This window comes from Rhinopithecus bieti, unplaced genomic scaffold, assembly GCF_001698545.2.
Source record: "Rhinopithecus bieti isolate Rb0 unplaced genomic scaffold, ASM169854v2 scaffold_76167, whole genome shotgun sequence".
In the NCBI taxonomy this organism is placed as follows: Eukaryota; Metazoa; Chordata; class Mammalia; order Primates; family Cercopithecidae; genus Rhinopithecus; species Rhinopithecus bieti.
Window position 1 is genome coordinate 402833 of NW_016828260.1, and position 14392 is coordinate 417224.

At 48.7% G+C, this 14392-nt stretch overlaps 1 protein-coding gene across 3 annotated transcripts in view; it reads right to left on the minus strand.

The window, feature by feature from the left end:
- Positions 1 to 4104: 4104 nt before the first annotated feature.
- Positions 4105 to 14392, minus strand: part of CLN3 (CLN3 lysosomal/endosomal transmembrane protein, battenin) — an 18412-nt gene continuing 8124 nt past the window's right edge. For 2 of the 3 annotated variants that reach the window (XM_017864391.1, XM_017864392.1), the window contains 10 exons: positions 13781 to 13866; positions 12897 to 12969; positions 12666 to 12809; positions 10532 to 10644; positions 9407 to 9453; positions 9258 to 9326; positions 9108 to 9163; positions 8886 to 8979; positions 4564 to 4704; positions 4105 to 4462 (listed from right to left, as the gene is read on the minus strand). In XM_017864391.1, the coding sequence (XP_017719880.1) occupies positions 4343 to 4462; positions 4564 to 4704; positions 8886 to 8979; positions 9108 to 9163; positions 9258 to 9326; positions 9407 to 9453; positions 10532 to 10644; positions 12666 to 12809; positions 12897 to 12969; positions 13781 to 13866 (943 nt within the window). In that variant the 3' untranslated portion in view covers positions 4105 to 4342. Of the gene's footprint in view, positions 4463 to 4563; positions 4705 to 8885; positions 8980 to 9107; positions 9164 to 9257; positions 9327 to 9406; positions 9454 to 10531; positions 10645 to 12665; positions 12810 to 12896; positions 12970 to 13780; positions 13867 to 13986; positions 14067 to 14392 lie in introns of all 3 variants that reach the window. The other variant, XM_017864390.1, reaches the window with a different exon arrangement.

The window sequence follows — 14392 nt, forward strand, 5'->3', positions numbered from 1 at the left end:
CAATCTCAGCTCAAAGCAAGCTCCACCTTTCAGGCTCAAGCAATTCTTCTGCCTCAGCCTCCTAAGTAGCTGGGACTATAGGCATACCTTGCCTGGATAATTATTATTATTTTATTTTTTGGTAGAAACAGGTTTTTGCCATGTTGCCCAGACTGGTCTTGAACTCCTGACCCAAATTGTCCTCTCGCCTCCCAGAATGTTGGGATTATAGGTGTGAGCCACCACATCCAGCCTCATTTTATCATTTTTTAAATGTTTTACAGAGATGGAACCTTGCTATGTTGCTCATGCTGGTCTCGAACTCCTGGTCTCAAGCAAACCTCCCACCTTGGCCTCCCAAAGTGCTGGGATTACAGGCACGAGCCACTACACCTGGCTCCCACTTAGGTATGTTACCAGAAGCACAAGCAACCAAACAAAAAATAGATAAATTGGACTTCATCAAAGTAAGTGTCTTTCCGTACCAAAAGACAATATCAAAAAAGTAAAAAGACAACACAGAATGGGAGAAAATATTTGCAAATCATATATCTTATAAAGGACTTCTGTCTAGAATATATGAAGAAATCTCACAACTCAAAAAGACTTCAGATCTCTGGCTCTTCAATAAAAAAAGACAAACAATCCCATTTAAAAATGGGCAAAGATCTGAGTAGACATTTCTCAAAGAACTATATGTACGGTCAATAAGGACATGGAAAGATGCTCAGCATCATTAGTCACCAGGGACATGCAAATCAAAACCACAATGAGGTACCACTTTACACTCACTAGAAAGGCGATAATAAAACCCAAACCAGCCAACCAAAACAAAACAAAACAAAAAACAGAAGAGAAGCTGGGCACGGTGGCTCATGCCTGTAATCCCAGCACTCTGGGAGGCCGAGGATGACGGATCATCTAAGTTTAGGAGTTGAGACCAGCCTGGCCAACATGGCGAAATCCCGTCTCCATAAAAAATACAAAAATTAGCCAGGTGTGGTGGTGTGTGCCTGTAGTCCCAGCTACTGAGGAGGCTGAGGCAGGAGAATAGCTTGAACCCGGGAGCAGAGGCTGCAGTGAGCACAGATTGTGCCACTGTACTCCAGCCTGGCGACAGAGCAAGACTTCATCTGAAAAAACAAAAAACAAGAATTAGCCGGGTGTAGTGGCGCATGCCTGTAATCCCAGCTACTTGGGAGGCTAAGGTGGGAGAATCACTTGAACTTGGGAGACTGAGGTTGCAGTGAGCCAAGATAACACCACTGCACTCCAGCCTGGGCAACAGAGCAGACTGTTTCAAAAAGAGAAAAAAAAAGGCAGGGGAATCGCTTGAACCAGGGAGACGGAGGTTGCGGTGGGAAAAAAATGGAAAAGAGCAAGTATTGGTGGGGACATGGATAAATTAGAGTCCTCGTACACTGCCAGTGGAATGTAAAATTGCAGCCACTTTGGGAAACAGTAGGGTAGTTCCTCAAAGGATCAAACAAAATTACCATCGACCCAGCAATTCCACTCCTTGATATTATCCAAGAGAAATGGAAAACATGTGTCCACACAAAAACTTTATATAAACATTTATAGCAGCATGATTCATAGTAAGTCAAAAAATTGAAACCCAAATATCCATCAACTAACAAATGGATAAATAAAATATTGTGGCTGGGTGTGGTGGCTCATGAATAATCCCAGCTCTTTGGGAGGCTGAGGCAGTTGGATTGCTTGAGGCCAGTAGTTCCAGTCCAGCCTCAGCAACATAGCAAGACCTCGTCTCTACAGAAAACATTTAAAAATTAGCCAGGCAGGGCCGGGCGCAGTGGCTCACACTTGTAATCCTGGCACTTTGGGAGGTCAAGGTGGGTGGATCACTTGAGCTCTGGAGTACAAGACCAGCCTGGACAACATGGTGAAACCCCATCTCTCTCAAAAATATAAAAATTAGCCAGGTATGGTGGTGCATGCCTGCAGTCTTAGATACTCAGGGGACTGAGGCAGGAGGATCCCTTGAGCCAGGAGGTTGAGGCTGCAGTGAGCCATGATCATGCCACTGTACTCCAGCCTGGGTGACAGAGCAAGACTCTTGGTCTCCAAGAAAACAAAACAAAACAAAACAAGGCCTCCAGTGCACACTAAGGTTTGAGAAACACGGGTATAATGCAATGCAAAGGTGAGAGGCAGGAGTCGTATCATAGCATGATCAGAGCTGATGTTTATTGGGTGTTGACATGATCTCATGTAGTTTCCAAAAGCACCTTATGAAGTGCTGGTGCTATTATTATCCCATTGGAGAAATCAGGAAACTGAGGTGCAGCGAGGTGAAGTGACTTGCCCAAGGTCATACAGCTAGTGAATGGCAGGGTTGGCACCGAAAGTCAGTTCCTTCTGCCCTCAAAGCCCATGCTGTTAACCAGTGGGTCAGCATTTCCTAGATCTGGGTCCACAAACATCACTGGTCATGATGGAGTAGTCTCAGGAGGAACTTGTATGTTCATTTTAAACTCCAATAGTTACATAACTATTTAAAGTGTAGTAGAAAATACATATATATCACCTCAAACTCATGATTTTAATAATGATGTTTCCCTTTAAAATAACTGAATTTATATTAAAGGTTAGTTGCTTTAATGAACTAGGTATGTTCATTTTTGAACCAGGTATAAACTTAATAGTTTAAGTAAATAAAAGTACTGTTAGGTTCAAATACGGTAAATATAGTAGAAAGGGTAACAATGAAGTATGAGAAACACTAAGCCAGACTCAGTTATTTTTCTTTTTGAGACAGAGTCTTGCTCTGTCGCCCAGGCTGGAGTACAGTAGCGCAATTTCAGCTCACCACAACCTCTGCCTCCTAGGATCAAGCAATTCTCGTGCCTCAGCCTTCCAAGTAGCTGGGACTACAGGTGCATGCCACCACACCTGGATAATTTTTTATATTTTTAGTAGAGACAGGGTTTGTCACATTGTCCAGGCTGGTCTCGAACTCCTGACTTCAGGTGATCTGCCCGTGCCCGCCTTGGCCTCCCAAAGCGCTGGGATTATAGGCATGAGCCATGGTGCCTGGCCCAGACTGTTTACTGTAAAAATATGTAACAATTTATACTTTTTACTGTGTATATAAGCTGTACCTAATAACAGGACTATAGGCCAGGAGCAGTGGCTCATGCTTTTAATCTCAGTACTTTGGGAGGCCGAGGCAGGATTGTTTGAGCTCAGGAGTTCAAGATCAGCCTGGGTAACATAGGAAGATCGCATCTCTACAAAAAAAAAAAAATACCTGAGCTTGGTGTCGTGCACTTGTAGTCCCAGCTACTTGGGAGGCCAAGGTGTGAGGATTGTTTGAGTCTAGGAGGTCCAGGCCACAGTGAGCCATGACTGTGCCACTGCACTTCAGCCTGGGTGACAGAGTGCAACCCTGTCTCTAAAAATAAAAAATAATAATAAAAAATAAAATGCCTCAGCAGGGTGTGATGGAACAGTGAGCGGATAGATTTGATGGGGGCTGGACTACATGATAAAGCAACTGTAACAAAATGTTAACATAGAACCTGGTAGTGCACACTCAGGGTGATTCACTGCACAATTCTTTCCACTTCTCTGGAAACTTTCATGCTGGAAAGAATGTCCAACATGATTGTTTATAGATTGTACCATACAATGAATACATGAATGAATGAATACATAAGGCCTAAAAACAGCAGAGGCCAGGCACAGTGGCTCACACCTGTAATCCCAGCACTTTGGGAGGCCAAGGCGGATGGATCACCTGAGGTCATGAGTTTGAGACCAGCCTGACCAACATGGCAAAACGCCATCTGTCCTAAAAATACAAAAACTGGCCAGACGTGGTGGTGCACAGCTGTAATCCCAGCTACTTGGGAGGCTGAGGCAGGAGAATTGCTTGAACCGGGAAATGGAGGTTGCAGTGAGCCAAGATCGCGCCATTGCACTCCAGCCTGGGTGACAGAGCGAGACTCTTGTCAAACAAAACAAAACAAAACAAAACAAACAAAAAGAGAGGAATCTGCTGACATACCTTCTTGATGCTGTCTATATATAGGAAAGTGGTCATGTATTACTTTTATAATAAAAGTATTTTCTTTTTAGAGACAAAAACAGCACAAGAAGTCCATGGATAAAATCGGCTTTTATTCAGAGGGCATGATGCCAGGAAGAAACTCCCTGAGCAGGAGACAATGGCTGACCCCCGCTGCAAGGGGAACAAGGTCTCAGCCCTTCCCTACTCCCAGCCCTGCTGGAAAGGCCAGGAGCACAGTTCGTGGAGGGGCTCTAGGGTGGGCCTGGCTATGTGACCTGCCCCTCTGCCCACAGGTGAATGTGACCTGCGTCCCAAGGATCCCAAGTATCAGGATAGCTGGCAGAGGAAGTCGTGCAGAGGCAAAGCCAGGAGCCCCGACAGGGAGATCCCCAGCGTGTCAGAGATGCAGGTGGCCGCCATTGCAAACTCCCGGTGCTCATCACTGGTCTGGGAGGGCAGAGAGCAGGGGTGAGGCTTCAGTTCCAGACATCCCTGCCCTGGGTGTCCCTGGACAGGCCACCCACAGCCCTTGCCCGGCCGGTGCTGACCTCCAGGGCGATGTTGTGGAAGGTGTTCACGTAGGCTGCGCCTCCCAGGAGCCCCTCATACAGAATGATCAGGAAGACGAAGTAGATGCTTGGCAGAAAGCCGAACCACACGTCCGCCAGCAGGAATGCCAGGTTGAGGCACTGTGAGCAGAGGGAGAGGCTGAGCCTGGGCCCAGGGTGGGGCAGGGAGGGAGAGGGGGCCTCTCCTCCAGGGGCCCTTGGTTCTAGGAGATACTGGTGAAGGAGAGGGCTGCCAGGCCTAGATAAAATCTCAACACCAGCCCAGGGTGGTGGCTCAAACCTATAATCCCAGCACTTTGGAAGGCTGAGGCAGGCAGATCACCTGAGGTCAGGATTTCGAGACCAGCCTGGCCTGGTCTCTGCTAAACATGGTAAAACCCCATCTCAACTAAAAATACAAAAATTAGCTGGGTATAGTGGTCCTGTAGTCCCAGCTACTTGGAAGGCTGAGGCAGGAGAATCGCTTGAACCTGGGAGGCAGAGGCTGCAGTGAGCCAAGATTGCACCACTATACTCCAGCCTGGGCAAGAGAGAGAGACTCCATCTCAAAAAAAAAAAAAAATCCCAACCTCAGCCTGGTGCAGTGGCTCATGCAGGTAATACCAGCACATTGGGAGACCGAGGTGGGACGATCACTTGAGGCCAGGAGTTTGAGACCAGCCTGGGCAACATAACAAAACTCCGTCTCTATAAAAAAATTGAAAAATTAGTTGAGCGTGGTGGCATGCACCTGTAGTCCCAGCTACTCGGGAGTCTGAGCAGGATTGCTTGAACCCAGGAGGTGGAAGCTGCAGTAAGCTATGACTGTGTCACTGTACTCCAGCCTGGGTGACAGAGCAAGATCCTGTCTCAAAAAACAAACAAACAAACAAACAAACAAAACCGGAGGCTTCCTAAAGGAAGTGGGACCATCGAAACCAGGATTTCTCAATTGCAGCACTCTTGGCATTTGGTGCTGGTCGTTCTGTGTGGTGAGGGCTGTCCTGTGTACAGCAGTGCATTTAGCAGCATCCCTGACTCTGCCCACTAGATGCCCATAGCATCCCCTAGTTGTAACAACCAAAGAATGCCTGCAGACGTTGCCAAACATCCCCTGGGCAGCAAAATTGCCCCTGTTTGAAAAACCACTGGTTCACTATCGTAAAACAAGGTGGGAGTAGGCGGCCATCCTATTCAGCTGGGCTTGAACTCCTGGCCTCAAGCAGTTGCTGCCCCTCTGCCTCAGCCTCCCAAAGTGCTGGGATTATAGGCAGGAGCCACCGCACTTGGCCAGGAAGCCTCCTTGGTCCCCACTCCAGGGTGTAGGTCCCACCTCTGTATCCCAGTCTCTCAGGGAGGTGCCATTCTCCTAGCCCTGACCATGCTACGTTGCCTCTTGTGTAGTGTGTAGGCAATCTCCTGGCGGTTCATATATTTCATTTACGTAAACATTGCCTGGGGATCTAGGTACAAATGCCCCAAGCAGGGCTTACCCTAGAGGTCCTAATTCATTAAATCTGAGGTGGACTTAAAGATGAGCATTAAAAAGGACACACCCCTAACCAGGTGTGGTGGCTCATGCCTGTAATCCCAGCACTTTGGGAGGCCAAGGTGGGTGGATCACCTGAGGTCAGAAGTTCAAGACCAGCCTAGCCAACATGGCGAAACCCCATCTCTACTAAAAAATACAAAAATTAGCCAGGTGTAGTGGCACGTGCCTGTAATCCCAGCTACTCAGGAGGCTGAGGCAGGAGAATCGCTTGAATCCCAGAGGCGGAGGTTGCAGTGAGCTGAGATCACGCCATTGCACTCCAGTCTGAGCAACAAGAGCGAAACTCTGTCTCTAAAAAACAAAACAAAACAAAAATTTATCCGGGCGCAGTGGCGTGCACCTGTAATCCCAGCTACTCAGAAGGCTGAGGCTTGAGAATTGCTTGAATGTGGGAGGCAGAGGTTGCAGTGAGCCAAGATTGCACCACTGCATTCTAGCCTGGGCAATGGAGCAAGACTTTATCTCAAAAAAAAAAAAAAAAAAATATAGCTAAAAACATGTAGCTTAAAACCATAAGCTACATATTTCAGTGGTATCTAGAAGCACCCCAAGTTATAAATCTGGGGTTTTGTGGGTACAAACCCTGGGCTTGCAGCACTGCTCAGATAAATAAGGAAAAAGGTTGGAGGATATTTACATGCTTTTGCCATAATATTAAAGTGTAATTTTTTTTTTCTTTTTTTTTGGGGGGGATAGGGTCTCACCCAGGCTGGGATACAGTAGCATGATTATGGCTCACTGCAGCCTGGAACTCCTGGGCTAAAGCGATCCTCCCGCCTCAGCCTCCCAAGTAGCTGGGATTACAGGTGAATGTCACCACACCCTGTTGTTTTTTGTAGAGATGGGGTCTCATGATGTTACCCAGGCTGCTCTCTCAAACTCCTGGGCTCAAGCAATTCTCCCGCCTGTTTTTTTTTTTTTTTTTAGAGATGGGGGTCTCACTATGTTGCCCAGTCTGGTCTCAAGCTCCTGGCTTCAAGTCATCCCCCTACCCTAGCCTCCAAAAGCACTGGGATTACAGGTGTGAGTCACAACACCTGGCCTAAAGTATAATCTCTATTTCTGTATTTTGCTATCACAGAATTGAATTCCTAAGGTTTTCTTTTCTTTTTTGGAGATGGAGTCTTGCTCTGTGTGGCCCAGGCTGGAGTGCAGTGGTGCGATCTCAGCTCACTGCAACCTCTATCTCCCAGGTTCAAGCAATTCTTCTGCCTCAGCCTAGCGAGTAGCTGGGATAACAGACAGGTGCCACCACGCCCGACTAATTTTTGTATTTTTAGTAGAGACGGGGTTTCACTACCAGCCAGTGTTGGCCAGACTGGTCTCGAACTCCTGACCTCAGGTGATTCGCCCACCTCAGGCTCCCAAAGTGCTGGGATTACAGGTGTGAATCACCACTGGTGGAGTTCCTAGATTTCAAGAGCAGAGGACTTTCCTGTCACAGTTGACAGTTTATTGTAACAGTTACCTCCAGGGACTGTGGATTTGTAACTTTGAAACAATGAATACTGGTTATATGAAACTCCTTTTATTAGACTGTTGTAAGGAAGGGTGTTTGTGCCCTTAAAGCTGTAAACTACTGTTTGCCAAGGGCAGTGGAATTTGCTCACCACCCTTAAGATAAATAACCCATTGACTACAAAGTCACCAATTCTATTATAATTAACTATCTAGAATAAAGGAACTGTACATTTTCTTATAGTTAGAAACATTATTTGAAAGCCTGTTTCTTTGCATGAGGTAAGTGACCTATGATCATGCCACTGTACTCCAGCCTGGGCGACAGAAGAAGGTCCTGACTTTTTCTTTCTTTTTCTTTTTTTGGGAGACAGGGTCTCGTTCTGTTGCCTAGGCTGGAGTACAGAGGCATGACCTTGGTGCACTGCAGCCTTGACCTCATAGGCTCAAGTGATCCTCCCATCTCAGCTTCCTAGTAGCTAAGACTACAGGTGTGCACCACCACACCTGGCTAATTTTTGTAGAGATGTGATTTTGCCATGTTGCCCAGGCTGGACTTGAACTACCAGGCTCAAATGATCCACCTGCCTCAGCCTCCCAAAGTGCTGGGACTACAGGCATGAGCCACCTGGCCCAGCCCAATCACCACACAGCTTAAAACACACACACACACGCATACATACACAATACAAACCCTTGTTCTTCCATTCTTCCTTTCATCTCTATTTCTTACAACTACTCTGAAAAATAGGTATTGGCCACACCCAATTTATACATGAGGAAATTGCGGCTCAGAGAGGTTCTGAGACCTGCCCTAAGTCACTCAGTGGCTGAGTACTGAAGCTCGGTTTTGCTTGGTTCCTAAGGCTATACATTTTACATGGAGCCCTGCTGGACTTCGGTACCCTGTGCTAAGAAATGATAGTGTACAATTTACACTTCCCTGTAATCCCAGCACTTTGGGAGGCTGAGGCCAGCACATCACCTGAGGTCAGGAGTTCAAGACCAGCAAATATGGAAAAACCCCATCTCTACTAAAAATACAAAAATTAGCCAGGTATGGAGGTAGGCGCCTGTAATCCCAGCTACTCGGGAGACTGAGGCAGGAGAATCACTTGAATCCGGGAGGCAGAGGTTGCAGTGAGCCAAGATCGTGCCACTGCACTCCAGCCTGGACAACAGAGTGAGACTCTGTCTCAAAAAAAAAAAAAAAAAAAAAAAAATTACACTTCCTACTGATAGTGGGAAGCAGGGGAGTTTGGGGAAGCTGGGAGCCAAGGTGGGAATGGAGTGAGGGGCAGGGGTTTGGTACCTGCAGCAGGGCCAGGGCCCAGGTGAAACGGATGTGACAGCAGCGGAGAGAAGAGCGGGAGGCAAAGACGCCAGCCTGGTACAACATCTGGTACCTGAGGTTAGGGTAGGGAGTAGGAGAGGACGCTCCTCCAGGGACCATCCCACTCCCCCAGGTCCCTACTGAGCAGGGCAGCCCCATCACCACGGCACCCTCCCAGCCCACTGCCCTCGCTCCTCTTACCAGCGGTATTGCTGAGCGTGACTCAGGGAAGTGTTCCGGAAAAAGAGGAGTTCAAACTGCAGCAAAGACCAGACGGGGGAGATGGACGGGGCCGTGTGGGTCCCAGCCCCAGTCACCACCTCCACACCCCTCCCAGCACCCCTCACTCACAAGTCCCTGGTTGATGAAATATTCGGCAAAGTAAACCACGACCAAGGGGACAATGTACCACAGCAGACCCTGGAAAAGGCAGAAGATATAAGTGGGGGGCCCGGAGGTGAGCAACTCCCACGGGGACACACCCCAGCCATCATCCGAACCTTGAACACTGTCCACCTTTCCTGAAGGGAGAGGCTGGAGCTGGAGCCTGCAGGGGAACAGAGAGAGAAGGGCAGATGAAGTTTTCACAGTGAAGACTTGGCAAAGAGGCACCGGTGTGACAGAATTAACCAGACCACGCAACAGTGGGAAGTGACTTACATGCCACTGGATTGGACACTTAAAAATTGTTAAAATGGCTGGGCGCAGTGGCTCACGCTTGTAATCCCAGCAATTTGGGAGGCTGAGGCGGGCGGATCACCTGAGGTCAGGAGTTCAAGATCACCCTGGCCAACATGGAGAAACCTCATCTCTACTAAAAATACAAAAATTAGCCATGTGTGGTGGCGGGTGCCTGTAATACCAGCTACTCAGGTGGCTGAGGTGGGAGAATCACTTGAACCCGGGAGGCAGAGGTTGCAGTGAGCTGAGATTGCGCCATCACACTCCAGCATGGGCAACAAGAGTGAAACTCCATCTCAAAAAAATAAAATAAGATAAAAAAAAAAATAAAATGGTAAACTTCGAGTAATATATATACTTTTTACCATGATGAAAAAAAAAAGCTAACCAGGTGAGACCTCTTCATGTCTCTTTTTAAATTGTTTTTATTTTTTGAGACAGAGTCTCACTCAGTTGCCCAGGCAGGAGTGCAGTGGTGCGATCTCGGCTCACTGCAACCTCCGCCTCCTGGGTTCAAGCTTATCCCTTTGAACACTTCCAAAGGATCACTTGAACTAGAACATCCCAGCTTATCCCCACCGCAGGGCCTCAGCACTTGTGACTGGAATGCCTGGCACATGGTAAGTACTCAATTAATACCTCTCCCTCCCTCCCTTTCTTTTCTTTCTTTCTTTTCTTTTTTATGACAGGGTCTTGCTCTGTTGCCCAGGATGGACTCAAACTCCTGAGCTCAAGAGATCCTCCTGCTTCAGCCTCCCAAAGTGCTGGGATATTACAGGCATGAGCCTCTGTGCTGGGCCTCAACAAGTATTTCTCAAATAGACAAAGGCTTTTCCCATAACCAGTACACTCACTCTCTTTCCCCTCATAACTGTGTCCATTGCAGAGAGGAAAAGGCCAAACCCAGAGAGAAAGTGACCTTTCTAAGGGTCTGTGTCTCCCACCTGGCTTCAACTCCGGGGCCTCGGTTCTTATGAGGGGCTGCCGGGATGAGCTCTCTGCCTCTTCTTCCCCTCCAGGGTCCTGGGCCTCAGGAGATGTGAGCAACAAGAAATAGCTAGGAGTAGGATGAAGGCAGGGTCAGAGAACCCTACTGACTGGGAAGGTCCCCAGGGACTGTTTAGACCACTCTTTTCCCAGGGAACACCTCTACCTTTGAACACTTCCAAAGATGGGTAGCTCACTGCCTCTAAGGTGCCTACACTGTGCTGGAGAGCTCCAATTGTAGACAAAGGCTTCCTTCTTTGGAGCTGAATTTATCTCCTTGTTGTTCCTATTCACAGGCCTTTGTTTTGTTGTGATTTTTTTTCAGAGACAGGGTCTTTCTCCATCACCCAGGCTGGAATGCAGTGGTGCAATCATAGCTCACTGCAGCCTCGACCTCCCAGGCTCAAGCAATCCTCCTGCCTCAGCCTCCCAAGTAGCTGGGACTACAGGCATGTGCCACCAAGCCCGCCTCATATTTTCCATTTTTTGTATAAATGGAATCTTGCTATGCTGCCCAGGCTGGTCTCAAATTTCTCACCTCTAGTGGTCCTCCAGTCTACTAAAGCACTGGGATTACAGCCATGAGCCACTATGCTCAGCAGGTCCTTGTTTGGACTGCTCGCTCATACCAAGCAAGTCAGTTCTGTGTTCTGGCCATTATTATTCTAATGGTTGCTCTAGTTCCCACTAATTATACGTTCACTCTGTGCTAGGCCAGAACTTCCTCGATTTTAGTCACTTAGGTTCTGGCTTCATGTTATTTGCCATATCCACTTTCCTCCTGTGTGTATATATATATATACTTACTTAATATTTTCCTTTAAATGGACTCACTTTTTCTACCTGGACTTGTCCTAAGCACTAATCTTGTGAAGGGTCAGGTGTGATTGGCTAGTTCAAAGTGTTTCCTTTTTTTTTTGTTTTTTTTTTTTTGCGATGAGTCTCACTCTGTTGCCCAGCCTGGAGTGCAGTGGCATGATCTCGGCTCACTGCAACCTCTGCCTCCTGGCGATTCTTCTGCCTCAGCCTCCCGAGTAGCTGGGACTACAAGCAAGCGCCACTAAGCCTGGCTAATTTTTGTATTTTTAGTAGACACGGGTTTCACCCCACCACCATGCCTGGCCAAAGTGCTTCCTAGTATGTATGAAAATACAAGAACTACATCAGGTCAGGCACAGTGGCTCACGCCTGTATTCCCAGCATTATGGGAGGCCAAGGCAGGCGGATCACTTGAGGTCAGGAGTTCAAGACCAGCCTGGCCAACACAGTGAAACCCGTGTCTACTAAAAATATAAAAAATTAACCAGGCCTGGTGGCATGGGCCTGTAGTCCCAGCTACTTGGGAGGTTGAGGCAGGAGAATCACTAGAGCCCGGGAGACCGAAGTTGCAGTGAGCTGAGATCACACCAGCCACTGCACTCCAGCCTGAGTGACAGAGAGACTTCATCTCAAAAAAAAAAAAAAAAAGAACTAATCAAAGTCCACCCTCATCCTACTTCTAATCACCTTGGGAACCACACTGCGCTGAATGTATTAGCCTCATCACCTCCCAGGAAAGCAAGAATGACTGCCATTTGAGATATGGGGAAACTGAGGGTTCAGAGAGGTGGAGTAACTTGTTCAACGCCACACAGCTAAAAAGTAGCAGCTCCAGGACTCACACCTGGGGCTATCAGAGTCCAGATTCCACCTCCCTTCAGAGCAAGGTAGGGACTTGAAGGTTGCAATCATAATCAAGTTTTCTTTCTTTTTTTTTTTTCCTGAGACAGTCTTACTCTGTCGCCCGGGCTGGAGTGCAATGGTGAGATCTCAGCTCACTGCCACCACTGCCTCCAGGGTTCAAGCAATCCTCCTGCCTCAGCCTCCTGAGTAGTTGGGACTACAGGCACCCGCCAACACACCTGGCTAATTTTTGTATTTTTAGTAGAGACAGGGTTTCACCATGTTGGCTAGGCTGGTTTCCTGACCTTAGGCGATCTGCCCTCCTCGGCCTCCCAAAGTGCTGGGATTACAGGCGTGAGCCACCACGCCTGGCCATGGCCAGGTTTTCTCTCCTTGGATCCCTCTCCCTCCTAGTTCAGGGCAACTCACCTGGCCAGCAGCAGGGCAGGGATACCCAGCATGGAGAGCAGGGTCTGCTGGGGGGAGAGGCCAGCCTGGGTGAGGCCCAGGTAGGACAGGGCCCCCAGCAGCCCAGCTCCCCCAGTCCCTGAGGACCACCAGGAGATCACAGCCCTGGGAAGGAGAACACAGGAGCATTCAGGAGGACCAAGGCCGACCATGTGACAGCCTCTCCCCACATTCCCTGCTCCACCTGCTTACCTGGGGTAGAAAGCAGTGAGGGAGAGGAAGGTGACCTCCCCGAGGCCTGATGAGATGCTAGCCAAGACCACACCTGGGGGGAGGACAAGCAACAGGGTGGTAACACCTCGCCTTGCCACATCGCCCAGGCCCCTAAGGTGTCTGGCCATGGCCTCCTCCATAACACCTCATAGAGGCTCCAACAGATCTCGTGTACAGGCCAGGTTCCAGGTCTGAAGCAGAGTCCCCCTCCCCTGTGTGCCCCTTCATGGAGAGTGGCACCTCCATCCACCCAGTTATCAGACCAGGAGCAGACATGCACCCTTGATGTCTCTGCCCCTCCATCAGTCTTTTTCTTTTTATTTTCTTTTCTTTTTGGAGATGGAGTCTCGCCCTGTCACCCAGGCTGGAGTACAGTGGCGTGATCTCGGCTCACTGCAACCTCTGCCTCCCAGGTTCAGGAGATTCTCCTGCCTCAGCCTCCTGAGTAGCTGGGATTACAGGCTCGTGCCACCACACCCAGCTAATTTTTGTATTTTTGGTACAGACAGGGTTTCTCCATGTTGGCCAGGCTGGTTTCGAACTCCTGACCTCAGGTGATCTGCCTGCCTCGGCTTTCCAAAATGCTGGGATTATAGGCATGAGTCAATGTGCCCGGCCCATCACAGAGTCTTGACTTTGTTCACCTCAATCTCCGTCTAATTCATCCATTTTTTCCCATCTCCTCCACTGCCTACCCCTTCAAATTGTCCCAGTATCCCATCTCCTACTGCTGATAGCCCTAGCAGGCTTCTAAGGGTGACAGAAAGAATCCCTTCCCTCTGGGAGGCTGGGAAGACTCTTCCCACAAATGCTCTGATGCGGTTCCTCAGGGACCCCCATCTGACACAGAATCACACACTCACCACACAGGCTGGTCCCCACAGAATGAGAAAAGGCAACCAGGATGAAGCTTCCAGCAGCACAAATCCCACTGACAAGAACCCGGGGGCTGAGGGGGCCAGAACAGAAGAGAGAGGGAAGGTCAGTCTCTACTCACAGCATCTCAGCCCTCCCGGCCTCCCCATTCTCAGCTCCTGCCTGCCCTGCTTCCTGCTACTCCCACCCAGACCTGTAGGGCAGCAGGTGAAGGCCAAGAGGAGCCAACAATTTGATGACGAGCGTGGGGAGGATGTCTGCCAGGAGCACGGCCTGGGACAGGAGAAAGGAGTGAGACCCCAGAGGTTCCAGGGGACAACCCTCCCAACCACGTGGCCAAGGAGAGGTAGGAGCCGGGCTGCTACAAACACAGGCTCTGGGGTCAGGCACACCTGGGTTCAAGTCTCAGCTCTGCCATTCCTTAGCTGTGTGTCAAGAGTTTATATTCTATCAGCTTCAGTTTCCTCATCTGGAAAATGGGGATATCATAGCGCCTAGCTCACAGGACTGCTGTGTGGATTAAACGAGCTAATATATGCTACATACAGAAAGGGCTCAGAAACTGTATACATATATATAAAACCTTTATATATATATAA